Genomic DNA, 13,783 nt, shown 5'->3' with positions numbered 1-13,783 from the left:
TGAAGCACTAGTCTGATCTTAAGTACTCTGTCACTTACTCTAACGACCTCGATTACCTTATCCACCCATTTCTCCGCTAGAAGTATTCCTACGCCCCCGACCCCGTCAGTGTTCCCTGCCCAGAAAATCTTGTACCTGTGTTCTTTGCCTGTGAGGAACCTCGCAGAACCTCCTCTCCATCTTACTTCCTGGATGCAGCACATATCTACGCGTCTCCGTTCAAGCATCTCAACAATTTCACCAGATCTACCTTTCAGCGTGCCGACGTTGAGAGTGCCAATCCTAACAGTATGGGTGTTGGGGGTGTGGGCCTGTAGCCTGGGAAGGGGAAAAGCAGTGTCGTGTACCTGAAAAGAAAACTTGCAATTGGAAGAATTCATAAGCAAAACAGTACCTATCTAAATACATGTGTGTCTGTATAAAAGCAAAATATATATTTATGTATATCCATATATATTTTCTGTGTGCATATGTATATATTATCGTCATTGTCATCATCATTTAATGTCCTCCTTCCATACTGGCATGGGTCAGACATTTGACGGGAGCTGGCAAGCCAGGGAACTATACTAGATTTCAGTCTGATTTGACTTGATTTCTACAGTTGGATGCCCTTCCAAACACCAACCACTTTACAGTGTGTGCTGGCTCCCCTTTTCATGGCACCAGCATGGGTGCTTTTGTGTGACACTGGCACGGTCGCCATTATGTGGCACTGGCATAGGATCTTTTTATGTGGTGCCAGCACAGGGCTCTTGCAAGCCATGCCTATGTGTGTATATGTACATATATTTGTATATCATCATCATCATCATCGTTTAACGTCCGCCTTCCATGCTAGCATGGGTTGGACGATTTAACTGAGGACTGATGAAACCGGATGGCATCACCAGGCTCCATATATGTATTTTTGTACGTTTGGAAGTATATTTATGTAATACTTATGTGTGTATGAATATCTTTCTGTACATATATACAGCTACATATCTGCCTACATAGAGCTTTATTGTACATATACGTATGTGTGTATGTGTGTCTATGAATGTATATGTTCATGTGTGTATCTGTGTGTGTATGTCTATGTATTTGAGCATGTTTATTCACACTTCTATATCTGAATTCATATCTCTTTATTGGTGTATATATATGTTTCTCTTGTCTATATACTGTTTTTGTTTATATATATGTATTAGTTTATATGTAATTGTAAATGCCACTTTTTTATCTTTTTACTTGTTCAGTCATTAGGCTCTGGCCATGCTGGGGCACCGCCTTGAAGAATGTTTAGCCGAATGAATTGACCCTAGTATTTTTTTTTTAATCCTGATACTTATTCTATTGATCTCTTTTGCCAAACCACTAAGTTGTAGGGACATAAACACACTAACACTGGTTATCAAGCAGTGATAGGTGACAAACACATACACACACACATATATACACACACACATATACACACACACATACATACATACATACATACATACATATATACATACATATAAGAATTCTGGGTAGGGGTAGGAAAAAAACCTACAAGTAGTTGATAGCTTCCGTTACCTAGGGGACCAAGTCAGTAGTGGGGGTGGATACTCTGAAAGTGTAGCTGCAAGAATAAGAATAGCCTGGGTAAAGTTCAGAGAGCTCTTACCTCTGCTGGTGACAAAAGGCCTCTCACTCAGAGTAAAAGTGAAACATGGGCCGTGACTGCTGAGGACATGCGTAAGCTCATAAGAATTGAAGCCAGTATGCTCCACAAGATGTGTGATGTTAGTGTGCATACTCAACAGAGTGTAAGTGCCCTGAGAGAAATGTTGGACCTTAGAAGCATCAGTTGTGGTGTGCAAGAGAGACGAATGCACTGGTATGGTCATGTTTTGCAAAAAAAGGTGCCACACAGTGAAACGGTACTTGAAACCACATGATTGCAAAGTGAGCTTCTTAACCACTCAACCATGTCTACACATGCTTGCAAGCATGCATGCATCCATCCATCCATACATACATACATACATACATACATACATATATACATACATACATAAATGCTTTTGAACTGGGTAATAAAAAAAGAAAATACTTACAAACGCAGTTGACTTTGTTGAGACCAACAAGTTGAAAGAATGTTCAGTTAGATATCGTTGGGTGAGACCACAAAGAAAAAATATGTTCTGTTGTGGAAACCAGCTGCCCATCTGGACATGAATGCGGTTAGAAAAATGCTAGAGAAAAGGGACATCTAAAGACCATTGACAAGTTGTTTGCAAATCCAGTACCCAAGATACACTTTCAGCTTCATACCTATTATTATTGGAGCAATAGGATACATACCAGCCCATCTGGAACAAGGTATGGCTGAACTTGGGATCTTGATGAGAGAACACAAGTCCTTAATTCATATGCTACAAATGATCGCAATATCTGGGACTACAAAAAAATCAGCAAGACCTTCTTAGTATTTAATGGATGATGGTTGAAAAAAGATGCTTTCCTTCACAACCTTGCTACCAAGTCGGTGGTTAGTCAAAATTTACTCTACAATTAAAAAGAGAAAGAGAACACATATATATACATACATACATAACAGACAGACAGACAGACAGACAGACAGACAGACAGTTCGATAGCTAGACAGACAGACAGACAGACAGACAGACAGACAGACAGACAGATAGATAGATAGATAGATAGATAGATAGATAGATAGATAGATACATCATGTATAATGATAATTGATATATACTTTGAATATATTTATGTGTTGATATGTCTTTGTTAAGGTCTCTATAAATCTGTCTCTATTATTCTTAAATGTCTCTTAATCTAGTATCTAGTATCTACTAGCTTGATTATTGGTTATACTAAATTTAGTGTTTAAATCTGTACAATACTCATAGATATTATCTAAATAGCTGATCATAATTTATTGTTGCCATTTACTTGTCTTAATTATTCCAACATCCAACTTCCCAAAAGATAGTTTTACTATTTATTTATATATTTTATCATCAAATATTTCATTATTTCTTTTTGCTTTTTCCTTTTGTTTTCTTCTATGTCTTTCTTTTCTTTTGTTTTTTTTTAACTGCTTCTTTGTCTTTTTTTTATTTTTTACCTTGATTCTTTTTCCTACATATAAAAATGTTTTTTTATTCATATTTATAACATCTCTGAAGATGTTTGTCTTACATACTCTATAATTATAATTATGTACAATTATAATTATCTAATTGTAATCATTGCTGTAATGTTATGAAAGAATTATTGAAACAGCTGTAGCAGATATTAATATTTGAAATATCACTCATATTGCTCACTGTTATTCTTTCAAATATGCAAGTGTATCAATGCAATTATTATTATTATGATTTATCTGTCTATGTCACATCTCAGTTCCATCATGCAGCTTAGAGATGCAACACTTTCTTGAACACATGAACTGCTTCAAGTACTTCTGAAAACATCCTAAGAAGTTTGATATTTGCAGCTTTTGATACCAGAATATTGCTCTTTTTAAGATGGTCTCAAATGCACCGAAAACTATAAACACCACAATCACTTTTCAGGCTCTATGGATTCTTTTCACTTCCATTATTATTATTATTATTATTATTATTATTATTATTATTATTATTATTATTATTATTATTATTATTATTATTTTATGTTTGATTTTTGTTTTGCATTTGTACAAGTTGGATCCAAGTCTCACCCAGAGACCTCAAGAGACAACAAGTTAGAAGTTCATGTAGGTGTTATGCCTAGGGTACCATATATTTGGATTTGTACAGTTTTGTTCAAGTGAATGTTTAAGAAACCATAAGAAAATTATGTGTTTGCTTTAAAATTTGAGATTACATAGACAGTATTTTACGTAGGATATGGGCAGTTCCCATGAGCACTATCTTTTGAACTTCAGCCATTTTGGGGTTTCCTGGTATCTGAGCTAGGTAGTAATCAGCCCGTTTCGCTGTCATTCCCAGGGCACCTATGACAATAGGTATTGTTTTTATTATCATTATTATTATTATTATTATTATTATTATTATTATTATTATTATTATCATTATTATTATTATTATTATTATTATGATTATCATTATTATCATCATCATTATTATTATTAAGGTGGTGAACTGGCAGAATTGTTAGTATGCTGAATAAAATGCTTAGTGATATTCTACCCGTTTTTACATTTTGAGTTCAAATTCTGCCAAGGTTGACTTTGCTTTTCATCCTTTCAGGGTCGATAAATTACATACCAGTGAAACACTGAGGTCAATGTAATCAACTAGTCTCCTCCCCCAAATTTCAGGTCTTGTGCCTTTAGTTGAAAGGATTATTATTATTATCATTAAAGTGGCGAGCTGGCAGAATCATTACTATACTGGACAAAATGCTTAGCAGCATTTCGCCCATCTTTACATCCTGAGTTCAAATGCTATCAGAGTTAACATTGCCTTTCATCTTTTCTGAGTCGATAAAATAAATATCAGTTGAGTACTGAGGTCAATGTAATCAACTTACCCACTTCCTTGAAATTGCTGGCCTTGTGCCAAAATTTGAAATCATTATCATTATCATCATCATTATTATTGTTGTTTATTATTATTATCATTATCATTGTTTTACTTCTCAGAGTGCTCAATCTTGTTTGCTCTGATAGATTTTGTGAGAGCGGACAGCAGCCTGCTGCCAGAGGTCTCACAGGGTCTCTTTCCACACATTATAAGCTTTGGTACTTGGTTGTTAATTATTGCGGGAGACATTCAACATCAAAGTACCAATCTCAAAATCCTAGCTGTCCTCAACAGGGCAGTTTTTAGGGCTTGCTCTGCTCTCATGTCAATTCTGATTTCCCTGACATATTTCTCAAACTTGGTTGTTAGTGTTAAACGCCCCTACAACTACTGGAGTGACCCTCCAACTACTGGAATGATAGACACTCTCCTCATAGTCCACATTCTTGCAATTTCATCTTTTAGTAGTCTCTACTTTTCAATCTTTTTTAGTTCTTTATCATTTATGCATGCATCCCCAGGTATTGCAATATCTGTAATCTTGGTTTCCTTTTTCTTTTTATCTACTACAACAATATCTGGTCTCCAAGCCTCAATTAAGGATTGTAAAATCTCACAGTATCTTATATTCCTTGTTCTCGGTGACTCCTTCTGGTTCATGTTTATATCATTTCCATGCTCTGTTCAGGCTGTTCTTTTCACATAGCCTCTAGTGGAGCCACGTTATTGTGCTTCCTTTTGTAGTACTTTTGGGACAGCTTACTACACTCACTCACAATATGTAAGATTATTTCGTTTCTGCTGCCACACATCCCACAAAGGGGCAATTCACTACTCTTATCTATTTGGAACTTGGTGTAATTAGTTCTCAGAGCTTGTTCTTGGGTGTTGTATATCAATGCCTCAGTTTCAGGCAAATTTCAACTACATCACCTGCTACACTTCTGTGTCACTGGGGGTGGGGGCAGCATAGTGAGTTCTTTTTTTGGTGTTGGGAGTGTGCAAACTCTTCCTGGTATTGTATTGCATCAGTTTCTTTTCTTTTCCTTTTTTGAAGTGTTGTGCAGTCTTCTGTTGTATTAGTGTTTGTATTGTGTGTTGTGTGTGTAATGCAATGGGTATCCAGCTTGCTGGTGGTAGTTAATTTTATTGGATTTTTGCTGTATAGTGTCTTGTGCTTGTGGATTGTTTTGTTTAGGTTGTATTATTGAATTGATAGTGTCTTGTGTAGGATGTAGGCTGTTCCTAACACGGCTACTTTTTGGATTGTGTGTAGTGTTGAGGATATTATTATTTAAGACATCGCACAGTATCCAATATCATGATATTGTTGATTGAAGATATTGTGTCTACCAGGGGTTTGTACTGTCTGTCAAGTCACAACAAGGACCTCTATTATTATTATTATTATTATTATTATTATTATTATTATTGCTACCATACTGTAAAGTCAAAGAAATTTGGAACTACGTAAGTTGAAAGTGTTTGTAATCTCTTTGGCCTTCTAAGGCCCTGTCTTTTCATTTCTATTGTTACCATTATGCTTCTGAGATTGTCTGAACTGCACAGATAGTACTTTTGTGTAGAAACACCTCTTGTTTTGCAGGAGTGTGCTTCAATAATTTTTGAATTTTAACTACTTTCAGCAAAAACAAATATTTTGCAATTTTCTGTAATTATTTAAAGATGGCTGATAAAAAAGCCATCATAATGTTCGACAAAGGAACACGCTCCTTGTCAAGAAAAACTGAGAGTGAGGAAAGAATTGAGACTATCAATATTAAATGGCCTAAACTTAATGACATCACCGAGGCAAAAAATGTTCCATTTCAAAGCAACGTCAAAACTTTCAGTGTCAACAATGAGAACAGCAAAGGTAACAGCAGTGACAGCAACAACAACAACAACAACAATAATAATAATATTAATAACAGTAACAACAATACAAAAGAAATGAAACATAAAAATGTAAATATCACCTCTGTGTCTTTTGCATCAGCAGCAACAAATACAGGAAGTTTTCACATAGATGAAGAAGAATTAAAATTGGCAAGAAAAATTGTAAAATGAGATGGGAGAAGGATAGTTCTAAACCCTCCATCCAATGTGATAGAAAATATTGCAAGGTGCACGGTAACATACTGTTGCATCAGAGTCGAGTCTCGGTGGGTAGAAGTACAAAAATGCCTTGGGCACGTGTGGGAACAAAAGACCCACGTCACTCAAGGAAAGAAGTTTGGAACTATTGAGGTGAGATTTGGGATGGAAGAAGAAGCTAGATGTAATTCCACGACTGCCTTAAAGAATGACAACTTTTTTCTTAATCCCCAGCTATCATGGCCAACGCTTTGCCAAGATTAGGGTGCTGAATGTGCCACCAGAAATATCCATTACCTGGTTAGTGGTAACCATCTTGGCAAGTTTAGAAGAAGATGAGGTCACAATATTGGAGGTCAAGAAACTACCTAAGCAAAACTGGTTAGGTACAGGTATTGAACTGACCTTGCAACACAAGCAGGACCATATCGACCAGTTGCCCGATCAAATCAATCTCCCAGATGGTACTCACCTCTCAGTGTTCATGGAGGGCAGAAAGCCAAGATGCCACACATGTGGATCTTTAAATCACTTAAAGGCTTTATGCCCTGAAACAAGGAAAAATAAAGTCCCACTGCTGCCAACATTACAAACACCACAAGTGCAAAATCATAAACAAGTGCTCAAGACTGCTACACCCACTCCCACATTCATGTTCACAGCCACTCCCAAACCAAGACAAAGAAGGAGTCTACTCCCTCCCCTGCTTGCCACGGAAAAGCAAGTCTCTCCTGAATGCTCTTCCTCCTAAACCAACATCAACTGCAATGACATGGAGAAAGAAGAGCTGAACGATCAGTGGATCACAGTGACAAAAGCGGGTAGGTGAAAGAGGAGGAGAGTACATAGCCTTAATCCAAGAAATCAATAAAAACTTATTCTGAAACCACAACTGCAACACAATTCACAACCATTCCAACAAAAACTGCAAGAACAAGATCAACAACTTCAAAAACAGCAACATCATCAACAACAGCCTGAAATCACAGAAACACAGAAACAACCAATTCCAGAACTTCAAAAATATTCATCAGATTGCAGACGAAATGTGTCCATCAATTTCCCTGTTGTGAAAAAGTGTAACAGTGGATTTTGTAAGTCAAAACAAAAACAAAATAGAGACAGAAGGAAAGGAATTTGAGGATTCCATTCTCAAAACTCCCAAGGACAGACTTCCAGGCTTCTTGAAAATCAAGGTGAGTTACTTCCTCATTTTCTTTCTCCAACTAGCATGGTTGTGCTGAGAATGGGGTGTGTGAATGTGCATGGCCTGGGATCAGCTTGGAAGCAAAGTCACTTGTTCAATGATCTCAGGTCACTTAATTTGGATGTAGCTGCTATTAGTGAAACAAGGATCTCCAGTAAACACGCTCTAGCATCCATTTTCAAGGACTATGAGATATTCTCATCTTGTGGTCTATCAGGAACGGGTAGTAGTGTAGCAGTGCTATTCTGAAAATCCTTAGATCCCCAAGTATGGGCTATCTTCCTGGACCCGAATGGTAGGGTGGTGGTCCTGGACGTAAATGGCAGTGAAGGTGGAACCTTTAGACTGGTGGCGGTTTATGCTCCAACAGGTGCTGGAAGGCCAGACTTCTTCAGGCATCTAGAAACATCCTTGAGAATGTCTCACGCTTTAGTACTAGTGGGGGACTGGAATAGTATTTTGGACACACAGAAGGATTGTGTGGGTTTAGTACATAGTCAGAGAGGGTGTAAAAACCTCAAAAACCTGCTCAGGACTTTCCAGTATTCAGACAGGTACCGACTGAATTCCCCTGATGTGCCTGTGTGGACATGGAGCAACCACAGTGGGTCATCCAGATCATATTTAGATAGAGTATTTGTTAGATCAGAGGATAGAGATGACATAAGTTGTCCACAATTTAAATTGATCAGCTACATAGATCACAAATTTGTGATATGCTCAGTCGATTTAGATGGGACCTGTAGATAGGGACCCGGTTACTGGAAGTTGAATGTGTCCTTACCAGCTCACAAAGACTACAGGGACCAGATTAGCAAGCTAGTTAAGCAACAGTTGACGGGGCTGTCATCAACAACCAGTGGTGGATCGCTCTGAAGAGAGCGATTAGAGGAGAATTGATAGCGTTTAGCAAAGATTTAGCAATAGAAAGAAATAGATTAGAGGGAGAACTAATTAGCAAACTAGAAGAGGCTATTAGTAAAGGCATTGCAACCAACATGTTAACAGCGAGAATGGCCCTTGACCATTTCTTTGAGGCAAAATATGAAGGATGTGTTGTCAGAGCTAAGGCCTGTACACTAAAATACAAAGGAACTAAAGCCGTCTGATGGGCTCGAACAGGAGAGATGCAACATGGAAACAAAACCATGATCAATTCTTTGACAGATCAGGACAGACATGTGCTACTCGGTTCTGAACAGATGTGTGTGGCTTTCCAGCAGCATTTTGCACGGCTGTTTGGGAAGGGTGATGGGTCGATGATGGTAGCGAACTTTATTTTGTATCTAGATGGCCTACAACTCTCATCCTCTCAGTGATGGATGTGAGATTCTGAAAAAAGTCAATTACAGCCTCTGAAATACGGGAGGTGATGAGCGATTACACAAGTCGCAATTCACCCGGTTTGGATTGTCTGCCCTACGAATTCTATGTTTTCATACCAGATTTGTTTGGCAGCCGTCTACAGTAACTGGCAGCAGAATGGGAGAATTACTAGTGCTGTTAGCCGGGGTGTGGTAATACAGCTGAGAAAGGATGCCGAAAATGTGGACGTGCTAGAGAATTTTTGGCTCATAACTCTGCTAAGCACAGAGTATAAGATTTTGGCCAAGGTGTTAGCGAAAAGGTTGGCACTTGTCATTGGTAGTCTGGTCGGGGAGGCACAAACGTCCACAACCCCAAGCAGGTCTATCTATGACAACCTCCAGCTTATGCGATATATCATAGAGAGGGCTGGGACTAAAGCTGGCTTCGGTGGGCTCCTGATCAATTTAGATCAGTTGAAAACTTTTGATAGGGTACACCATCACTACTTGGAAGCCATCCTTAAAGCAGCCAGTTTCGGACCCGTTTTCAGAGGCTAGGTTGCTACAATGCACAGCAGCACCTGCTCAGTGGTCAAAGTAAATGGCCACCTATCAGAACCGTTTAGTATTGCATGTTCAGTCCATCAAGGCTGCCTGTTGTCACCTCTTCTGTATGTACTGGCTCTTGATCCACTGCTGCAGAAGTTGGAACAGTTAAGGGGCCTCCATTTTGAAATTGGACTCGGGAGAGCTGTGTCTGCATACGCAGACAACATTACCATGATGATGTTGGATACCCGCAAACATATTTCTCCTCATGCATGTTGAGTATTGAAAAGGAAGCAGATTCAGAATATTTTCTGAGAATATGCACTTTCGAGTTTTTTTCAAAACTGCAGCCGTTTGAAACAAAAAGTTCAGCAAGTTCTGTCGAACTACTGTTATTGTGCCTGACATCAAATTTGTGCCCATTAGATCATTTGTTTAATTGTTCTGTTGTACAACCAACATGGATCAAGTTGTGTTTTGTACATTCTGCCATGTACACCAAATGGGAATCTCAACATGTCACACCTTTTGTATAAATCATAATATTTCTGTTATGATTCTTGATGGAATCGATTTGATTCATGTTGTTGCACAATGAACAAGGCTTACCTCTCTTGTGGCTGTTTTTCAAAGTACAGCATGCAGATATTCCAATGTTAGTTTTCTTGGAGTCAGAAATTGAGATCAATAGATCTCTTATATTTTTATTCGGTCTAAAGACTACAATAGGCAGCTGAGGAAATATCAATTTGAAACAAGGATACTTTCCCGCAACATGCTGGTAACTTTCATGCAACACTTTTGAAATACCAGAAATTTCAGTGCCAGTTAATCACTAAATGAATTTTGTCACATATTGCATTGTGTTTGCTAAAATTATGCATGAAGGTTTGACTTTCTTTGCTAATCTTAGCTATCTCATTTGCTATTTCCTTTAATTATGATTCATTGTAACTGCATTTGACATAATGGTGTACAAAAATATTTGCATGTTTCCAGTAATCCCCTATGTCAGTACAAATCTGTTTTATCCTTGAAAATTGCCAAAATTTGAAACCATTATTATTGTTGTAGTTGGTTGTCCATTCATTCACTTACATACTATCTGTTTTTTCCATACTAGTATGTGATGGCGGTGGGCTTTTTGAGGCAGTATTGTATGGGTGTGGGACATTTTTTGGCGATGCCACTTTGGCCTTGCTGATTTGGTTTCATTGGTTCACCAGCGAATCCATTTGGCATTGGAGGCTTTGACCCTAAGATGTTTTGGCACTGAGAACATTTGTTTTTTTTATCCTTTGTGGAGAGACATTGCACATTATTATCAAATGAAGAACTAAATAAAGATATATCTTTTAATAAATCAGTATAGGAGCATTTTTGTTAATAATAATAATTTTCCTCTGTCTACGTGTGTCATATAAAGGGGGATAACTCCATTTTAACTATTTCGGTTAACTATAGCTTTCTCTTTCCTACTCTCCCCCTTCTCTCTTTTCTGTATGTGTCTGTTTTCATGCAATAATTTCATATTTCTCTCCCGCACCTTTCTCTTCTTTTTTTTCCATATGTATATTTTCCTTTATGGGTAACATTTTACCCCCCCCCACACACACACACACACACTTCTCTTTGTACATGTATGTTTTTGCGTACATGTGTCGACCTTCAGTGCCAAATAGTCCGTCACCAAAACATAGTACCCAAATAGTTTCACCCTATTCTCTCATTCCAGCATTTGATACCTAGATGCTCTTCCTGTCACCAACTGTTACATGTTTTTTAAGTAACGGACTTTCTATTTCATTGATCTCCAAAAATGCAAATCAAGTAGTTATAATGTCTCCAGGGAACATAAACGTCATATCACTGTTTAGTAATACAGTGGTAAAGTAATAAGCAAATGTGTACAATGTTAATATACATGCACATACGACAACTACGGAAGACAACTTTTGAAATGTTTAACCCATTAAGACCTCATCAATGAAGTATAGATTTCACCATACATGTTGAACTATTGAGAAAAATAACTCAATGATGTTATCCGCACGAAAAGCGATTCTTAGGTTAATTGTTAAATATCTTAACACAGGGTGCGTTAAAATGCTTATTAGAAATAATCATACGGCGAGCCAAAAATATTATGTAATATAATGAATTGATATTTTATTAATTTCAGAAAATACTAATTGCCTAAAGTAGTTTATAAACGCATCAGCATCCTAAGAGTCGATATTTATTGTGGAAAAAAAAGGTAATAAAAAATATAAACCTGGATATGCGAGGAAGGAAAACGCCACACGTTACCTTATAATTTTCGCAAATTAATGTATTTCTATTTCTGAGAAAATAAAAACATGCTTCCACTAACTGAAATAACCAAAAGCGATTATTTTTTTACAACTTTAGAAATATCTTAACAGCACGCAAATCGATTCCATATCGTGAACGGTATTAATTCTACTTTTGTCCTTCCATAAAAATAGCTCTGCAGCTCTGCTCAAAGACTCTGATAACGTAAATACTGTTTTTTCTTTGATAATAGAAGGAGTATGGTCAGGTAAGAAGCTGTAATATATATATATATATATATATATATTAATGTTTTCTCTAATCTCTGAAAATAACTTATGCGAAATATTTTTGGTGATAGCAACATACAAGTTCAGCATTCTTTCTCATTCTCCAAAACGGCTTTCGAGACGAAAAAAGTTATATTTTTGTTTGTCTCAACTGTTGATTACCGTCTGTAGTTGTTTTAGATCTTCATAAGTTTCTCCGATACTTATAGTTAGAATTCGGAATACAAAAAGAAAATAAAGCAAGAGTAATATATTGGATAGAAACGAAGTCTTCTTATTTAATGCACTGTAAATTCTAATTTGAAGGAATATATCCTAATTAGGCTGACTGTTTAGTATTAACACCTCTTGGTTATCGCTGCTAGTACCATTTCTATTTATACCCAGAAAAAATGCAGCACGACAATGTTTCTGTGACTCTAAAACCAGGTACTCTACTATATACAAGAGATACCCATCATTGTGATTATTACTTTTGTTCTTTAAAGTATCGTTATAATTTTCCTCGTCTCTCATTTACTAATAATTAGTGTTACAGACAAATTTAAATAATATATATATATTGCGAAAGAGTGAATTACGTAGTAACTAATGTTTCTTTACAAAGAATAAAACCAAAAAGTTAGAGATTTCATACTACTCAGAAATTTCGATTAAAATCTAATGCCCAATAAACATTGATTTAGTGTTTTGAAAATTAATCTTTAGCATTAAATGATGTTTAAAATTACCTTTAACGCCAATTATTATCAAGAAACCAGAAAACTTCTGATTATTCTTTGAAGAGAGAAAGTATTTCGATAAAAGTAAAATAAGTGATGGACTAACTAATCTGTTTATTAGTATTATTTCTACGTTCGATCATTGTCGATATTATGAATTGGAACACAATGCTTTACAGTATTCAGCATAATCAGAATTCGGAACATAATCCCTATATGTTCCGAATTTCGATTATGCCAGAATCGATCTAGCCATTCGTCTGAACAGTATCGATAAAGTAAATATAGTTGTGTTGATCTAATGAACTATTTTCATATTTTTCAAAATCGCGGAACATCAAAAGATATTCCATCAATCATTGATAATACCGTGTCACTTTCATTTTCTTACAAACTTTTGAAAGTTAATTTTGTTTCGTGACTGGAGATTTTCCTTTTTCTTTTCTTTTTTTAAATTTTCTGTCTCCTGGTTGTTTGTTAAGTGTTATTTTCTTGTTGCTCATTTTTATGGTGTTCATTATAGTTATTTAAGACGTGAGGGTGTGATTGTGTCTGATTAGGCATGAACAAACTTTTCAAGTAGTGGACCGCACGACACATTACTCCTCACCACACCGACCGCAGGACATACCTACACAAGTGGGCGGAGGTAAAGGACATGGACCGCACCCACTTTCGGTTATTTGGGGGGGGGGCGTTTTTTCCTACAGAAACCCACTTTCTCGACTGCGGAGATTCAGAATCGGCAAAATAAATCGGCATTTCAAAATTTTAATCCCGCCCCCTTCACCACCAC

General features: G+C 36.8%; 1 protein-coding gene across 3 annotated transcripts in view; it reads left to right on the top strand.

The window, feature by feature from the left end:
- The first annotated feature begins 12,143 nt into the window (after nucleotides 1-12,143).
- The window catches only part of LOC106873099 (ankyrin repeat and SOCS box protein 3), a 22,429-nt gene continuing 20,789 nt past the window's right edge, over nucleotides 12,144-13,783 (top strand). For 2 of the 3 annotated variants that reach the window (XM_052974779.1, XM_014920325.2), the window contains exon 1: nucleotides 12,144-12,243. In XM_052974779.1, coding sequence (XP_052830739.1) covers nucleotides 12,236-12,243 — 8 coding nt within the window. In that variant the 5' untranslated portion in view covers nucleotides 12,144-12,235. The remainder of the gene's footprint in view (nucleotides 12,244-13,783) is intronic. The other variant, XM_052974780.1, reaches the window with a different exon arrangement.

Source organism: Octopus bimaculoides, chromosome 19, assembly GCF_001194135.2.
Source record: "Octopus bimaculoides isolate UCB-OBI-ISO-001 chromosome 19, ASM119413v2, whole genome shotgun sequence".
NCBI classification, from domain to species: domain Eukaryota; kingdom Metazoa; phylum Mollusca; class Cephalopoda; order Octopoda; family Octopodidae; genus Octopus; species Octopus bimaculoides.
Note: the sequence above shows the minus strand (reverse complement) of the source record. Positions and strands in the feature narration are given on the sequence as shown.